The sequence below is a fragment of the Pelophylax lessonae genome (genome assembly GCF_965119305.1).
Source record: "Pelophylax lessonae genome assembly, chromosome: 1".
NCBI lineage: Eukaryota > Metazoa > Chordata > Amphibia > Anura > Ranidae > Pelophylax > Pelophylax lessonae.
The window spans coordinates 515,870,318-515,883,186 of NC_138768.1; the positions used below are offsets into that span (position 1 = coordinate 515,870,318).

Below are 12,869 nucleotides of genomic sequence, written 5' to 3' on the forward strand. Positions count from 1 at the left end.
GTCAATACGTTCTGGTGATCGCATTTACCTTTATTGGTGGTGTTGGGTTCTATCTCACTGATGACTATTGGAATCATAACACTCTGGATTCTCATTTGGTTTTCCAGTTTCTCTTACATGATTCACAATAATAGAGACTCACTGATTGATTCACTTGTATTTTAACATTTATATGCATAATTTAATGTATGTATATTAATTTAGCACTGCACATCCTTTATATTAAATATATTGAATACTATTATTACGTAGATTAACTGCAAACAGTAAGCAGAACCAGTGGCTCTTTAAAAGGACAAATGAAGTTACAGAAATATATAACTGGTCAGATAGACAGCCCTTCAGCCCCACTTCCTCCCTCCAGATCCTTTTTTTTTTTTCACACACCCCACAGAGCCCAGCTTCCCTCCCCTTCTGCATACAATTGACATAGATGCCAAGATAATCCTGACTAACACCATGAACACAGGGACATTTTGCCTACATGTGACACTACAGATGTAGGGACACTTTTTCCTTCCAGCGACACCACCAAAACATGGACTTTTTTTTTCCTTCCAGTGACAACAAAGATCAGTTATGGCGAACCTTGGCACCCCAGATGTTTTGGAACTCCATTTCCCATGATGCTCAACTACACTGCAGAGTGCATGAGCATCATGGGAAATGTATTTTCAAAACATCTGGGGTGCCAAGGTTCGCCATCTCTGACATAGATGCATGGATATTTTTTCCTTCCAGTGACACTACTGATGCTGGATTATTTTTCCTTCCTGGGACTCAATCAAAGTTTGGACATGTTTTCCATCCAATGACACCATCAATGCTGGGATATTTTTTCCTTCCAGTAAAACCACTGAGGTGTGAACATTCTTCCCTTCCAGTGACACCAGGGACATCTCCTGCCGGATAGTGTATCTGATGGCCGCAGCACCCATGGCTGTCTGATAACCAAACAGTGAGCACATTTGATAAGATGGCTATTCTCGGTAAGAACTGAAGCAGTATTAAACCCAAAACCAAACATTTACCATATTACAGCTTAGATGTAGTGGCTGCATTTTTTTTTTTTAGACTTTTTTCCCTCTGTTTCACCTGCTGATCTAGCCAGTAACACACTCTTGAGGCCCCTTTCACACTTGTGTGACTTGTCCTGTGACTTGGGACTGCAAAGTCACATGACAAGTCATACCCCAAGATTTCCAATGAGTACCATTAATATCTGTGCGTCTAAGTCACAGCGACTTCAAAGTAGTCCCTGCAATACTTTCGTCCAACTTTGGTGCGACTTGAGGTCCATAGACCTCAAGATTGCACAGGCATTGCTTCAAGTCGTATCAAAGTCGCGCAACTTTCAGGTCGTACAAGTGTTAAAGGGGCCTTAGAGTGCTTACACTCTGGATAAAGGTGCAATAAATGTTTACTTTTGGGTTTAATATCACTTTAAAAGACAGCAGATGGCACAGCAGTACAAAATTGGCCAGCAGCAGGACATTTTTAATGAGGGAGAATTGGTGAAAAAGTACTAGAGTACAGACAGGTGTTTTGCTAAAAGAATTAAAAGACCCCAGATTACACAGAAGTGTAAAATTAGCCAGCAGCAGGACAATTTTAAAAAGCAAGGCTAGGCCTACATTTACTGGATTACATTGATTACTACAAGAATGAAAATAAAAAACAGAAGGTAAAGTAGTGTCAAAATGCCCAGCAGCAGAACCCTTTTATACAGGGATAAGGGGCCTAACTAGTGTATGCCTAACTTTTATTTTATCTATGGGGATACGGGGGTGCTTTAAATGTGAGTGACATAATGTAAGGTGGTTTAGGTACACACTGTTTGTCCATTTACTTTGTTTTTCTTCAAATGATGCAGAGGCATGCTTCAAAAAAACGTCAGTTTAAAGATTAGATGGCCAGTAACAAGTGAATGCTTCGCTTTAAGCATCTCATACTTAAAGAGGAAGTAAATGCTGCCTCTTTTTTTCCTATTTTACCTGAGATGCAAATTAATGGCATAATGTGTTGCTAGTATGCATTGCATACTAGCACATTATGTGACACTTACCTGCATACAAAGCCCTCGTTGTCACCGCTGCAGGCCGCATCCATCTTGGCCCATCTTCTTTCCGGGTCCACAGGTTCTGGCTGTGTGACTGGCCAGAGACACGTGATGTCACTGCCGCGTTTGCGCGCAGGAGCCGCCGGTCATGGCACGGGGCTCTGAGGGAACGGCACGGGTGGACGTTCCTTTCAGAGTGCATGCGCCGATGACGTCATTGGCAGCATATGCAGTAAATATCTCCTAAACAGTGCACGTTTAGGAGATATTTACAGTACCTATAGGTAAGCCTTATCATAGGCTTACCTATAGGTACAAATAATCAGTGGTAATTTACTCCCACTTTAAAGAAAAAGGGCCTATCGGCATAAAACAAATAAAAACCCACAAAAAGACATGAAAACCCTAAAATACCACCCCTAAAACAAAAGTCCACTTTCAAATCTCGTCCCTAACCAACACTACCTTTTAATACCTATAGTACACATGGGCACATGGGCGACACATTTCATATAACAGGAAAGTTGTATTCACGCATTCCCTTCTAAATTAGTGACTCATAGCTCAGTACCCAAGGATCCTTTCTAGTGATATTTCCCCAAATGAACAGAAATGACCTATGGAGGCTTTCTATGGAGTGTTATTGTTATTAAAGTTATTAGGTGTCTGTCTTTATGAATATTACTTATACAGCTTCAGCATGTTCCGTAAAGCTGTAGAGATCATATTAAAAGCTACATAAAATTCTAAACACAAGGGATGACAAACCTACACAGAATTATTATAATTTTAGAGCAGAAAGATAGATTTACAAGGCAATACACCATAGTCATAACACATGGGTTAACAGAATAGCATATTGATATTGACAAAGGATTGTTTGGTATGTATTTTTCACAAGGGCCCATTGCTGTTTAGGTATACTATTAAAGTGTTACTAAAACCGTGGACCCTACATTCACTATATCTGGTCTCCCACAGTACACAGAACATGGAAATGCAATTACCTTAGTAAATATAAACTGCTAAATACACTTTCTCATCATCAGTTAGAGCAGTCTTCTGACTTCTATCAGTGTCTGGTTAAAGAAGTAGTAAACTTGGTTACACCACTTGTACCTACAAGTAAGCCTATAATAAGGCTTACCTGTAGGTACTGTGAATATCTCCTAAGCTTGCACTGTTTAGCATATTTTCAGAGTGCATGCAGCCGGTGATGTCACCGGCACATGCGCTCTGAAGGTCTGGCTTACAGTGCAGGACCTTCAGAGCCTGTGCCGTAAACGAGGGGATGCACGCTGGAGTGAGGTCATTGTGCCCCTGGCCACTCATGTAGCAAGAGGCCAAGAACCCGGAAGGAAGACCGGCGGAAGATTTCAGCCCTTTTAACGGTGACAGCATGGTGCTGGAGGGCTTAGTTTTAAGGTAAGCCTCTCATAATGTGCTAGTAAGCGATGCATACTAGCACAATATGACAATTCTTTGGAGGGAATTTTTTTTTCTCCAATAGCCATTTTCTACAGCTTTGAAGCTTGTAGGAGGAGTTTTCATTCTCTTCTGTCTGCCGTATGAAAATGCAGGACCCCTGACCCTCTGTCTGGACAGTGCTGATTGGCCCTGTTCTGATCACATGCACCCTCCCATGAAAAAAAATAATAAATCTCCAGCAATGCACACCAAACTGAGCATGTGAAGGTCGTCCCTAAGACTCTGTACTATCAGGAGATGGATTGGGAACAGTGAAAGAGGGGGAGAATCAGAGAAGAAAGGATCAAACAGCCTTTTTACACAATACGCATGATTAACCTCTTAGGTGCCACAAGTGAGTATAACAAGCATGCTTTACTAAATATACAGGCTGATTTTACTTGGTAACACTACAATTTTAGTTCGTATTTTAACACCAGTTTTAGAAGAACCCTGCATTGAAGTTACATTTTAATGTATAAATTCGACACTGCATTGAAGTTATATTTTAATGTATAAATTGGTATCAGAGTTGCTCTGGTATTATTCTTCAAACTGTAATATAAACCAGGTTGTTCATACTTTGGTATGGGAGTGCCTATGTGTTGAATGCCAGGGATAGGTTTACAAACCTGCATAAAGGACAAGCCCATAACAGCGTGAAGTGTTGCGGATCCTACAGTCTCTCAGGAGAAGATTGTCAGTATTAAGGGGATACTTTTTTCCTTTCCAGTCCAGGACCCCCACAAAGCTGTTTATGCGGGCATTTGGAGCTTCGCATGTGATCAAACCTATACATATGTAGACAGCAAAGGACACAAAAAACATTATTTTTTTTCATTTTTAGTACTGTACATTGAGGGAAACAACCATGCAATTTCTAATTCCAGTGTAAAGTATAGCCAATGGGGAAAAATATATAGAGAAACAGTATGTTCAAAAGGATGATTATGTAGAAATAGATGGCACATATATAACTGTACTAAAAATGATAAAGTGATGACACTTTCTTTTTTTTATGTTAGAAGCTGAGTATCTAAAATGTGTTATGATATTTCAGTATAGTGAGGAATATAGAAAATCTATTTGGATGCAGTAATCTTTTGCACATTAGACTAAAGTCCATAGTTGATCTATTTCACGCATTTTGCTGCCTTTTACAGTGAAAGCCAAAATGTGTTGACATCAAAAAAGCCACTGATTGCAATAGAATCTGCTCCTACCAATGCTTTGGCCAACATCACTAGAGGGGTCAATAGCAGAGAGGAAGAAAGTATTGATTCCCTTATACAGATATTTCATTAGACCTCATTTAAAATACTGTGCTTAGTTCTAGAGACCTCACTTACAAAAAGATATTGATAAGACAGAATGGGGTTGATTTACTAAAGGCAAATAGGCCGTACTTGCATATGAACTCTGCAAGTATAGTTGCTCCAGAGCTTTGTAAATGAGGGAAAGCTCTGCTGACTTTCATCATCCAATCATGTGCAAGCAAAAATGCCTTTTTTTTTTATTTGCCTTGCATGTGATTGGGTGTCCTATGTAAAGTGAAGCGTCCCCTCATTTACTAAGCTCCGGAGCAGCTGCAGAGTGCCACCTAACTTTCAAACGTGCACATTCTACTTGCCTTTAGTAAATCAACCCCAACAAGTCCAGAGACAGGTGGATAAAATGGTAAATGGTCTGAGGAATAAAACATATCAGGAGAGACTTCAGGAACTTACTATGAAAAGTCTGGAGGAAAGAAGGGGAGATACAGTCAGGTCCATAAATATTGGGACATTGACACAATTCTAATCTTTTTGGCTCTATACACCACCAGTATGGCAAACCTGTTCATGGCCAAGTGGGAGGAGGTTGTCGTCTGGAATGTGCCTAGGCCGGAGCTAGTGCTCTGGCGTAGGTACATCGACGACATCCTCTTCCTGTGGGATGGTCCGAGGGAATCCTTACAGGAGTTCATGGGGACCCTCAACGACAACCAGAGAGGCATTAGCCTTACATACGAATCTAGCAATGTGGAGATCCATTTTTTGGACCTTAGAATTCGTATTGAAGAGGCCCAGATTGTAACGTCCACTTTTTTCAAGCCGACTGACAGGAACGGATTCATTGACACCACGAGTTGTCACCACAAGGCGTGGTTGGAGTCCGTTCCTGTTAGTCAGTTTTTGCGCCTGAGGCGGAATTGTTCACAGAGGGACGATTTCCTGCGGGAAACTACTGTCCTTAAGGACAGATTTTTGGAAAAGGGCTATGATGAGTCATTACTCAATGAGGCCATCACCAAGGCTGATTCTCGAGTTAGGGAGGATTTATTGCAGCCCAAACCCAGGGACTCGCAACAATCCTTCGGGTTTGCCTTTTTCTCGTCCTACTCGACGCAACATTTTTCTGTAAAGAAGATCCTACGCCGACATTGGCATATTTTGTTAAACGATGGGGTGTTGGGACCCCTTCTGCCTCCGCAGCCCCAGGTGGTTTATAGGGGTGTTCCCCCCCTGAGGTTGCAAATAGCTCCCAATGTCAGGGATCCTCCAAAAAAAGTACCGTTCTTCCAGCAGGTGGGAGGATTCTATAGGTGCAGAAGATGTGCCATCTGCAAATTGAATGCAGAAAGAAGGAGACGTGTTGACACATTTAGATCGGGGTCCACAGGTCAGGATTTTGTCATAAAACCATTTATATCCTGTACTACCAAATATGTGGTATACCTCGTGAGGTGTCCCTGTGGCCTTGACTATGTTGGCCGCACTATCCGAGAGCTTCATGTGAGGCTTAAGGAGCATGTGGCCAACATAGTCAAAGGTTTTCCCAAACACAGTCTCTCGCGTCATTATGACGAATGCCATCAGAGAGACCCCAGTGGAACTCTGTTTTTAGGCATTGACAGATTTTCAGGCCACTGGAGAGGTAGCAACCTCACGAGGGGCGTATCAAAGCTTGAGACAAGCTGGATTTATAAGCTGAAGTCCTATACCCCTTTGGGTCTCAATATTGAATGGGACCTCAATGCCCATATTAATAATTCTTAGCCATTTTTTAATATATGGTTTTAATATATGGTTTTATATATTAGAGCTGGATTTCTGATGTTTTTATTACTATTGTGATATATTATAGTATTTTCACATATTTGTGATTTTTTAGGAGTGATCTTTCTTGTATTTTTAACTTGTTTGTAATGATATATGCATCTCTGTGTGGTGGCCCTCTTTGGCTGTTGGGTGCTCTCTGCGCTGATGCCAGTAGATGGCGCTGTCTCCCCCAGGCTGTGGTTTTGTATTTAATTATAGATCTATCTACATTTTCATTAATGTGATGGAAATTTATCCGGTATATGCATATACAAATTTTAGTAGAGGACGTGGCCAGTTAACTCTTTTGCTGGGGTATTTTGATTGATTTTTTCGATCCCCCAGTTGTTGCCATGGTCCTCTTTTCCCCTTCCGGCGGGGTGATGTTTCCGGTGAATGGAACGCACCTCTGATATCCGGCCGTAGGGTGTCTGCTTGCGTCCCGCCCTCCTCCGTGGCTACATATGGTAGGAGCGCTCCTTGAGGCCGCACCCCTTGACGACGTCCTTGTGGGACGAAACGTACGTCGGGTGGCGCTCGAGGTGACGCTCACCATAGCGCGGAGGAGACACGGCGGCCATTTCCTTGGTTATCCATGCATTGAACGCCCAGTAAACATCCAGGGAGGACCATACACCACTTTGAGAGATGCGAGTTACTTCTTTTTATCTTGTAAGTGTTACCCACTCATGTGCAAATTAAAATAAATAGCAGTCTACGCTATGTTAGTGTCCTGCTCTTTTTTGCATATACCATCTACCAAATCTGCTTGCCCGGGATTGGAGAGCGGGATCATCTGGTTCTCAATCGTATATAGAGGGGCTTGTGAGATCTCTGTTATGGGGATCCATTGCAGCTGGTAAGGAGTGGTGATTGGTGTGCTGTCCGGTGGTGGTATTTCGGTTCTGAAGCTGCCTCATCCTTTTACAAGTGTGGGATGCACCTTTATGGACTGCTGTTCTTTTCTCATTTATTTGGGATTGTATTTCAAGGTTTAGCGCCACAGATGTTGTTTTACTATTTTTTATGATCTGTATTGTTCCAGATTAGTGTGGCTGCTTTTCCTGCCATAGATTTTATTGTTTGTTATCCTTAGCGCAGCAATATTGTGTTCTATACACCACCACAATGGATTTGAAATTAAACAAACAAGATGTACTTTAACTGCAGACTTTCAGCTTTAATTTGAGGGTATTTACATCCAAATCAGGTGAACGGTGTAGGAATTACAACAGTTTGTATATGTGCCTCCCACTTTTTAAAGGACCAAAAGTAATGGGACAGATTAACAATCATAAATCAAACTTTCACTTTTTAATACTTGGTTGCAAATCCTTTGCAGTGAATTACAGCCTGAAGTCTGGAATGCATAGACATCACCAGACGCTGGGTTTCATCCCTGGTGATGCTCTGCCAGGCCTCTACTGCAACTGTCTTCAGTTCCTGCTTGTTCTTGGGGCATTTTCCCTTCAGTTTTGTCTTCAGCAAGTGAAATCCATGCTCAATTGGATTCAGGTCAGGTGATTGACTTGGCCATTGCATAACATTCCACTTCTTTCCCTTAAACTCTTTGGTTGCTTTCGCAGTATGCTTCGAGTCATTGTCCATCTGCACCGTGAATCGCCGTCCAATGAGTTCTGAAGCATTTGGCTAAATATGAGCAGATAATATTGCCCGAAACACTTCAGAATCCATTCTGCTGCTTTTGTCAGCAGTCACATCATCAATAAATACAAGAGAACCAGTTCCATTGGCAGCCATACATGCCTACGCCATGACACTACCACCACCATGCTTCACTGATGCGATGGTATGCTTTGGATCATGAGCAGTTCCTTTCCTTCTCCATACTCTTCCCTTCCCATCACTCTGGTACAAGTTGATCTTGGTCTTATCTGTCCATAGGATGTTGTTCCAGAACTGTGAAGGCTTTTTTAGATGTTGTTTGGCAAACTCTAGTCTGGCCTTCCTGTTTTTGAGGCTCACCAATGGTTTACATCTTGTGGTGAACCCTCTGTATTCACTCTGGTGAAGTCTTCCCTTGATCGTTGACTTTGACACACATACACCCAACTCCTGGAGAGTGTTCTTTTTTTTAAAACAGTGAGGTTTATTGAAACTTTTGGTACAATACAAAAATAAACCGTGCATTGAAACTGCGATCAGATTCATAACACGTTGGGGTACAAAAATACAAATATACACAGTGATTAACACTTAGAAACAGAACAGACATAGTAAAAATAAGGCAGTAGTCAGTGACTCTCTGTCGGCCCAACACTCAAACAGGCAATATTGGTTTAACAGGGGCGGTCAGCATAAAGTAGTTACCCACTGCACTACTGAGCCATATCAGGGCACTGCACCCATTTGTCCCAAATCTTGTTGAACTTCTGAGGGCACCCCCTATGCTTATATAAAAGTTTATGAAATGGGATGACACTATTAATTTCCTTAATCCACAATCCTAGAGTAGGAGGAGTAGGTCTCATCCACCTCCTGGCTATCAATTTACGTGCTATAAACAAAGTTTCCTGAAGAAATATGACAGTGGATTTGGGCATCTCTCCATCCGGATAGACCCCCAGGAGACACTCCTTAGGGGAGAGTTGTAGAGGAGACCCCATCTTGTCATGCAGAAATGTGACTACTTGTTGCCATAGAGTCTGTAATTGGGGACAGCTCCACAATAGATGAAAGAAGGAAGCATCAGGGTCTCCGCACATAGGACAAGAGGGGACCAAGTCAGGGTGATATTTGGACAGTCTAAGTGGGGTGAGATAAGCCTGGTGTATTATAAAGGTCTGGGTTAGTCGATCCGACAGTTTTGGCGACACTCTGCGGCACGTCTCCAGGGCATCCTCCCATTCCTCATCCTCCATGGCCCCCACACTGCGCTCCCAGCGGGTCTTAAGTGCAAAAGCCAAAGTGGTCGAGGAAGGTGTGTGAAGTTCAGAGTAGAACATGGAAATGAGATGACTGGGTTCTGTACTTTTAACAATCTCAAGGGTGGTAACCGATTCTATCTCAGGAGGGCCGTCAGGGAATTGAGATCTATAGGCATGGGAGAGCTGTAAGTATCTGTAGTGCATGGGGCCCTGGAGCGCAAACTGGTCTTGCAAGGTCTCGTAAGACCGTAGACCAGTGGTCGTGGAGATATGGCAAAGGAGAATAATACCCCTCCCGCTCCATACCGACAGGTCAGGGATGGAGAGGAACTCACGCAATGTACTATTGTGCCACAGAGGGGTGAATGTGTGGAATGGAGGGCACCGAAGCCTGGACGCTACCACCTCCCAGATCCGACAATAGTGGTATAGAAGAGATCTGGGGCACAGGGGCTCCGGCGAGCCCCTGACGCCCCTAAGGATAACTAGGAGGGGGTCCCCGAGGGGATGAGCCCACCCAGGGCAGAGCAGGGTCAAGAAGCGTTCTCTATCCGTTTTATCTATGTGAAAGAACTGGGACAACTGAGCTGCCAGATAGTACAGATTAAAATCCGGCAGGGCCAATCCCCCTAGATTTGTAGGATTCTTGAGTTTGCGCCAGGAGATCTTGTGCCGGTTAGCACCCCAAACAAAGGTCTTGAGGAGTGATTCCATCTGCTTAAACAGCCTGAGTGGCAGGTAAGTAGGAGAGTGCCATACAACATAGAGAATTTTAGGAAGGAGAATCATTTTAATTAAATTGACTCTACCCATCACTCCCAGAGGTAATTTGGACCATACTTGAATTTTAGCTTTAAGCAGAGGGAACAAGGGTTGAACGTTATCCGGGACATAATCTGCTGAGTTAGCTGTCACTTGAATCCCTAAGTATTTAATGCGGGATACACATTGTAAGGCCGGGTTTGCGGGGGCGATCGCCTGCGGGCTCTCGTCAAGCGGGAGAATTTGTGACTTATCCCAGTTTATCTGAAAACCGGAGAATCGTCCGTACCGTTCAATTAAAGAAAGGGCCGTGAGTAGGGATTCTCGAGAGTCTTCCAAATATAACAGAGTGTCATCCGCATACATGCTGATCTTCTCCTCCAGCGGTCCCGGGATGTGCTCTAATGGCCATCGCCAGGGGTTCCGCGGCCAGGGCATACAGCAGGGGGGAGAGGGGGCACCCCTGTCGAGTGCCACGGGATAAAGGGAAGGCGGTCGACTGCCAGCCGTTTGCCAGGACCCTAGCTACCGGGGCGCTATATAGAAGTTTGACCCACTTAATAAAATTAGGTCCAAAGCCGTATCTGTCCAGGCAGGTCCATAGAAATGGCCACTCTACCGAGTCGAATGCTTTAGCCGTGTCCAATGAGACCACCACCCTGCCACCCATTCCGTCGTGTTGTGCCTGGAGATTCATGAATAACCGGCGAAGGTTAAATGAGGTGTTCCTCCCAGGCATGAACCCGGCCTGGTCCGAGTGTATGAGTGAAAGGATCACCTTGTTAAGACGGAGGGATAAAATTTTCGCAAGGATTTTAGTGTCTACTGGGAGCAAAGAGATGGGACGGTAAGACTCTGGGGCGTGTACGTCCTTGCCCGGCTTGGGGATGAGCACAATTAGCGCCTCCCGCATAGAAGGGGGTAGGGTTGCATCTTTGAATAAAAATTGAAACAAAGCCAATGATTTAGGAGAAAGGAGTTCCGAATATTGGGAGAAGAATTCAATCGGGAGACCGTCTAGGCCGGGGGCCTTAGATCTAGGGAACTTGGACACGGCTGCTGCAATCTCCTCCACAGAGATGGGTGCCTCGAGGGTCGCCAACTGTTCGGGTGTCAAAGTGGGAAAGTCAATAGAGTCCAGAAAGTCATGCATGTCAGTGCAGTCAGCGGGGGCCCTAGAGGTGTAAAGTGTACTAAAAAATGATCGGAAACACTGTGTCACCGCAGCAGGATCAGTGATCTCATTACCCAGGTCATCCTTTAAAGTAATAACTACCGGGGGCCTATCCTCACAATGGACTAAATACGCGAGGAGTTTCCCCGCCCGCTCTCCATGTGCAAACAGATTCTGCTTCTGAAAAAACATCTTAGATTTCGCCTTCTCATATTCAAGTTGGGAAAGGACTTTAGAGGTCAATTTATACTGGGATTCATGTGTCGGAGTCGGGTCCGCCATAAAGGCCTGTTCAGCTTCAATTAGATTTGTCGTTGCCCTGGAGATCTCCTCAGCAGCACGCGCTCTAACAGCTTTGATTTTGGAGATCATAGTGGATCTGGCGAACAGTTTAAATGCCTCCCACACTGCAGCCGGGGAGGCAGTGCCCTCATTATCAGAGAAGAATTGTGTCCAGGTCCCCTCAATGTCGTTCCCATCAGACACCAAGGGGAGCCAGGCGGGATTCAGGCGCCAGGCCGGGGGAGGTCTATTGCAGGGCAAGGACAACAGTATCCAATAAGGGCAGTGATCAGACAGGGTCCGTGGGGCGAAGCCTGCCGCCAGTAACCTGGGGAGCAGGGTTCGAGACAGCAATATCAGATCAATGCGTGACATAGAATGGTGTGCAGCCGAGAAACAGGAGTACGCGCGCTGAGCGGGGTATTTGCTGCGCCAAGAGTCGGCCAAACCAAAGCCCTCCAACAATCGGGAGAACCTGGTCGGGGACGACCCCGGCGGCGCCTGGGAGGCGCCACCGGATCTATCCAGACCCGAGTCCATCACATTGTTAAAGTCACCCAGCCAGATCACCGGGGCCCCCGGGCATTGTGCCATAAACGCCAGTCCCTCCATAATAATCACAGCAGAGTAAGGGGGGGGCACATAGAAAGCCATCAGCAGCATCAATTCCCCATAGACTGACGTTTTGAGAAAGACATATCTACCCATTGGGTCGACCTGAGATCCTAGGAGCTGGAAATGTACCGATTTGGCCACCAGAAGCGCCACACCCCTGGAGTGCGAGCTATAAGCAGAGTGCTGCACCCAGCCAACCCAGGGCCGTTTGAGAGACTGTTGTACGCGGCCCTCCAAATGTGTCTCCACCAGAACTATAATATCAGCCCGTACACAGCGTAAAACATTAAAGACAGCCGTCCGTTTAATCTTATCGCGCATACCCCTGACATTCCACGTCAACAATTTCAATGCGGCCATGGCAGGGGTAATACGGAGCGTGGAGCGGAGGCTCCCAGGATCTCAGGCAATAAGGCCACAGAACTAACAAGGCTACGGTCATACACTATCAGTAATAAGCGGCAGCAAAAGAGCAGATAGTTATTACTTGAGGTCAATGTGCATAGAACAGAAACAGTATAGAGATTGTACCAAATATAAAC

The 12,869-nt window shown here is 44.6% G+C and overlaps 1 protein-coding gene across 2 annotated transcripts in view; it reads right to left on the minus strand.

The window, feature by feature from the left end:
* Window positions 1-12,869, minus strand: part of LOC309547466 (phospholipid-transporting ATPase IK-like) — a 269,016-nt gene that overhangs the window by 148,817 nt on the left and 107,330 nt on the right. For both annotated transcript variants that reach the window (XM_082247329.1, XM_082247328.1), the window contains exon 10: window positions 4,159-4,317. In XM_082247329.1, coding sequence (XP_082103455.1) covers window positions 4,159-4,317 — 159 coding nt within the window. The remainder of the gene's footprint in view (window positions 1-4,158; window positions 4,318-12,869) is intronic.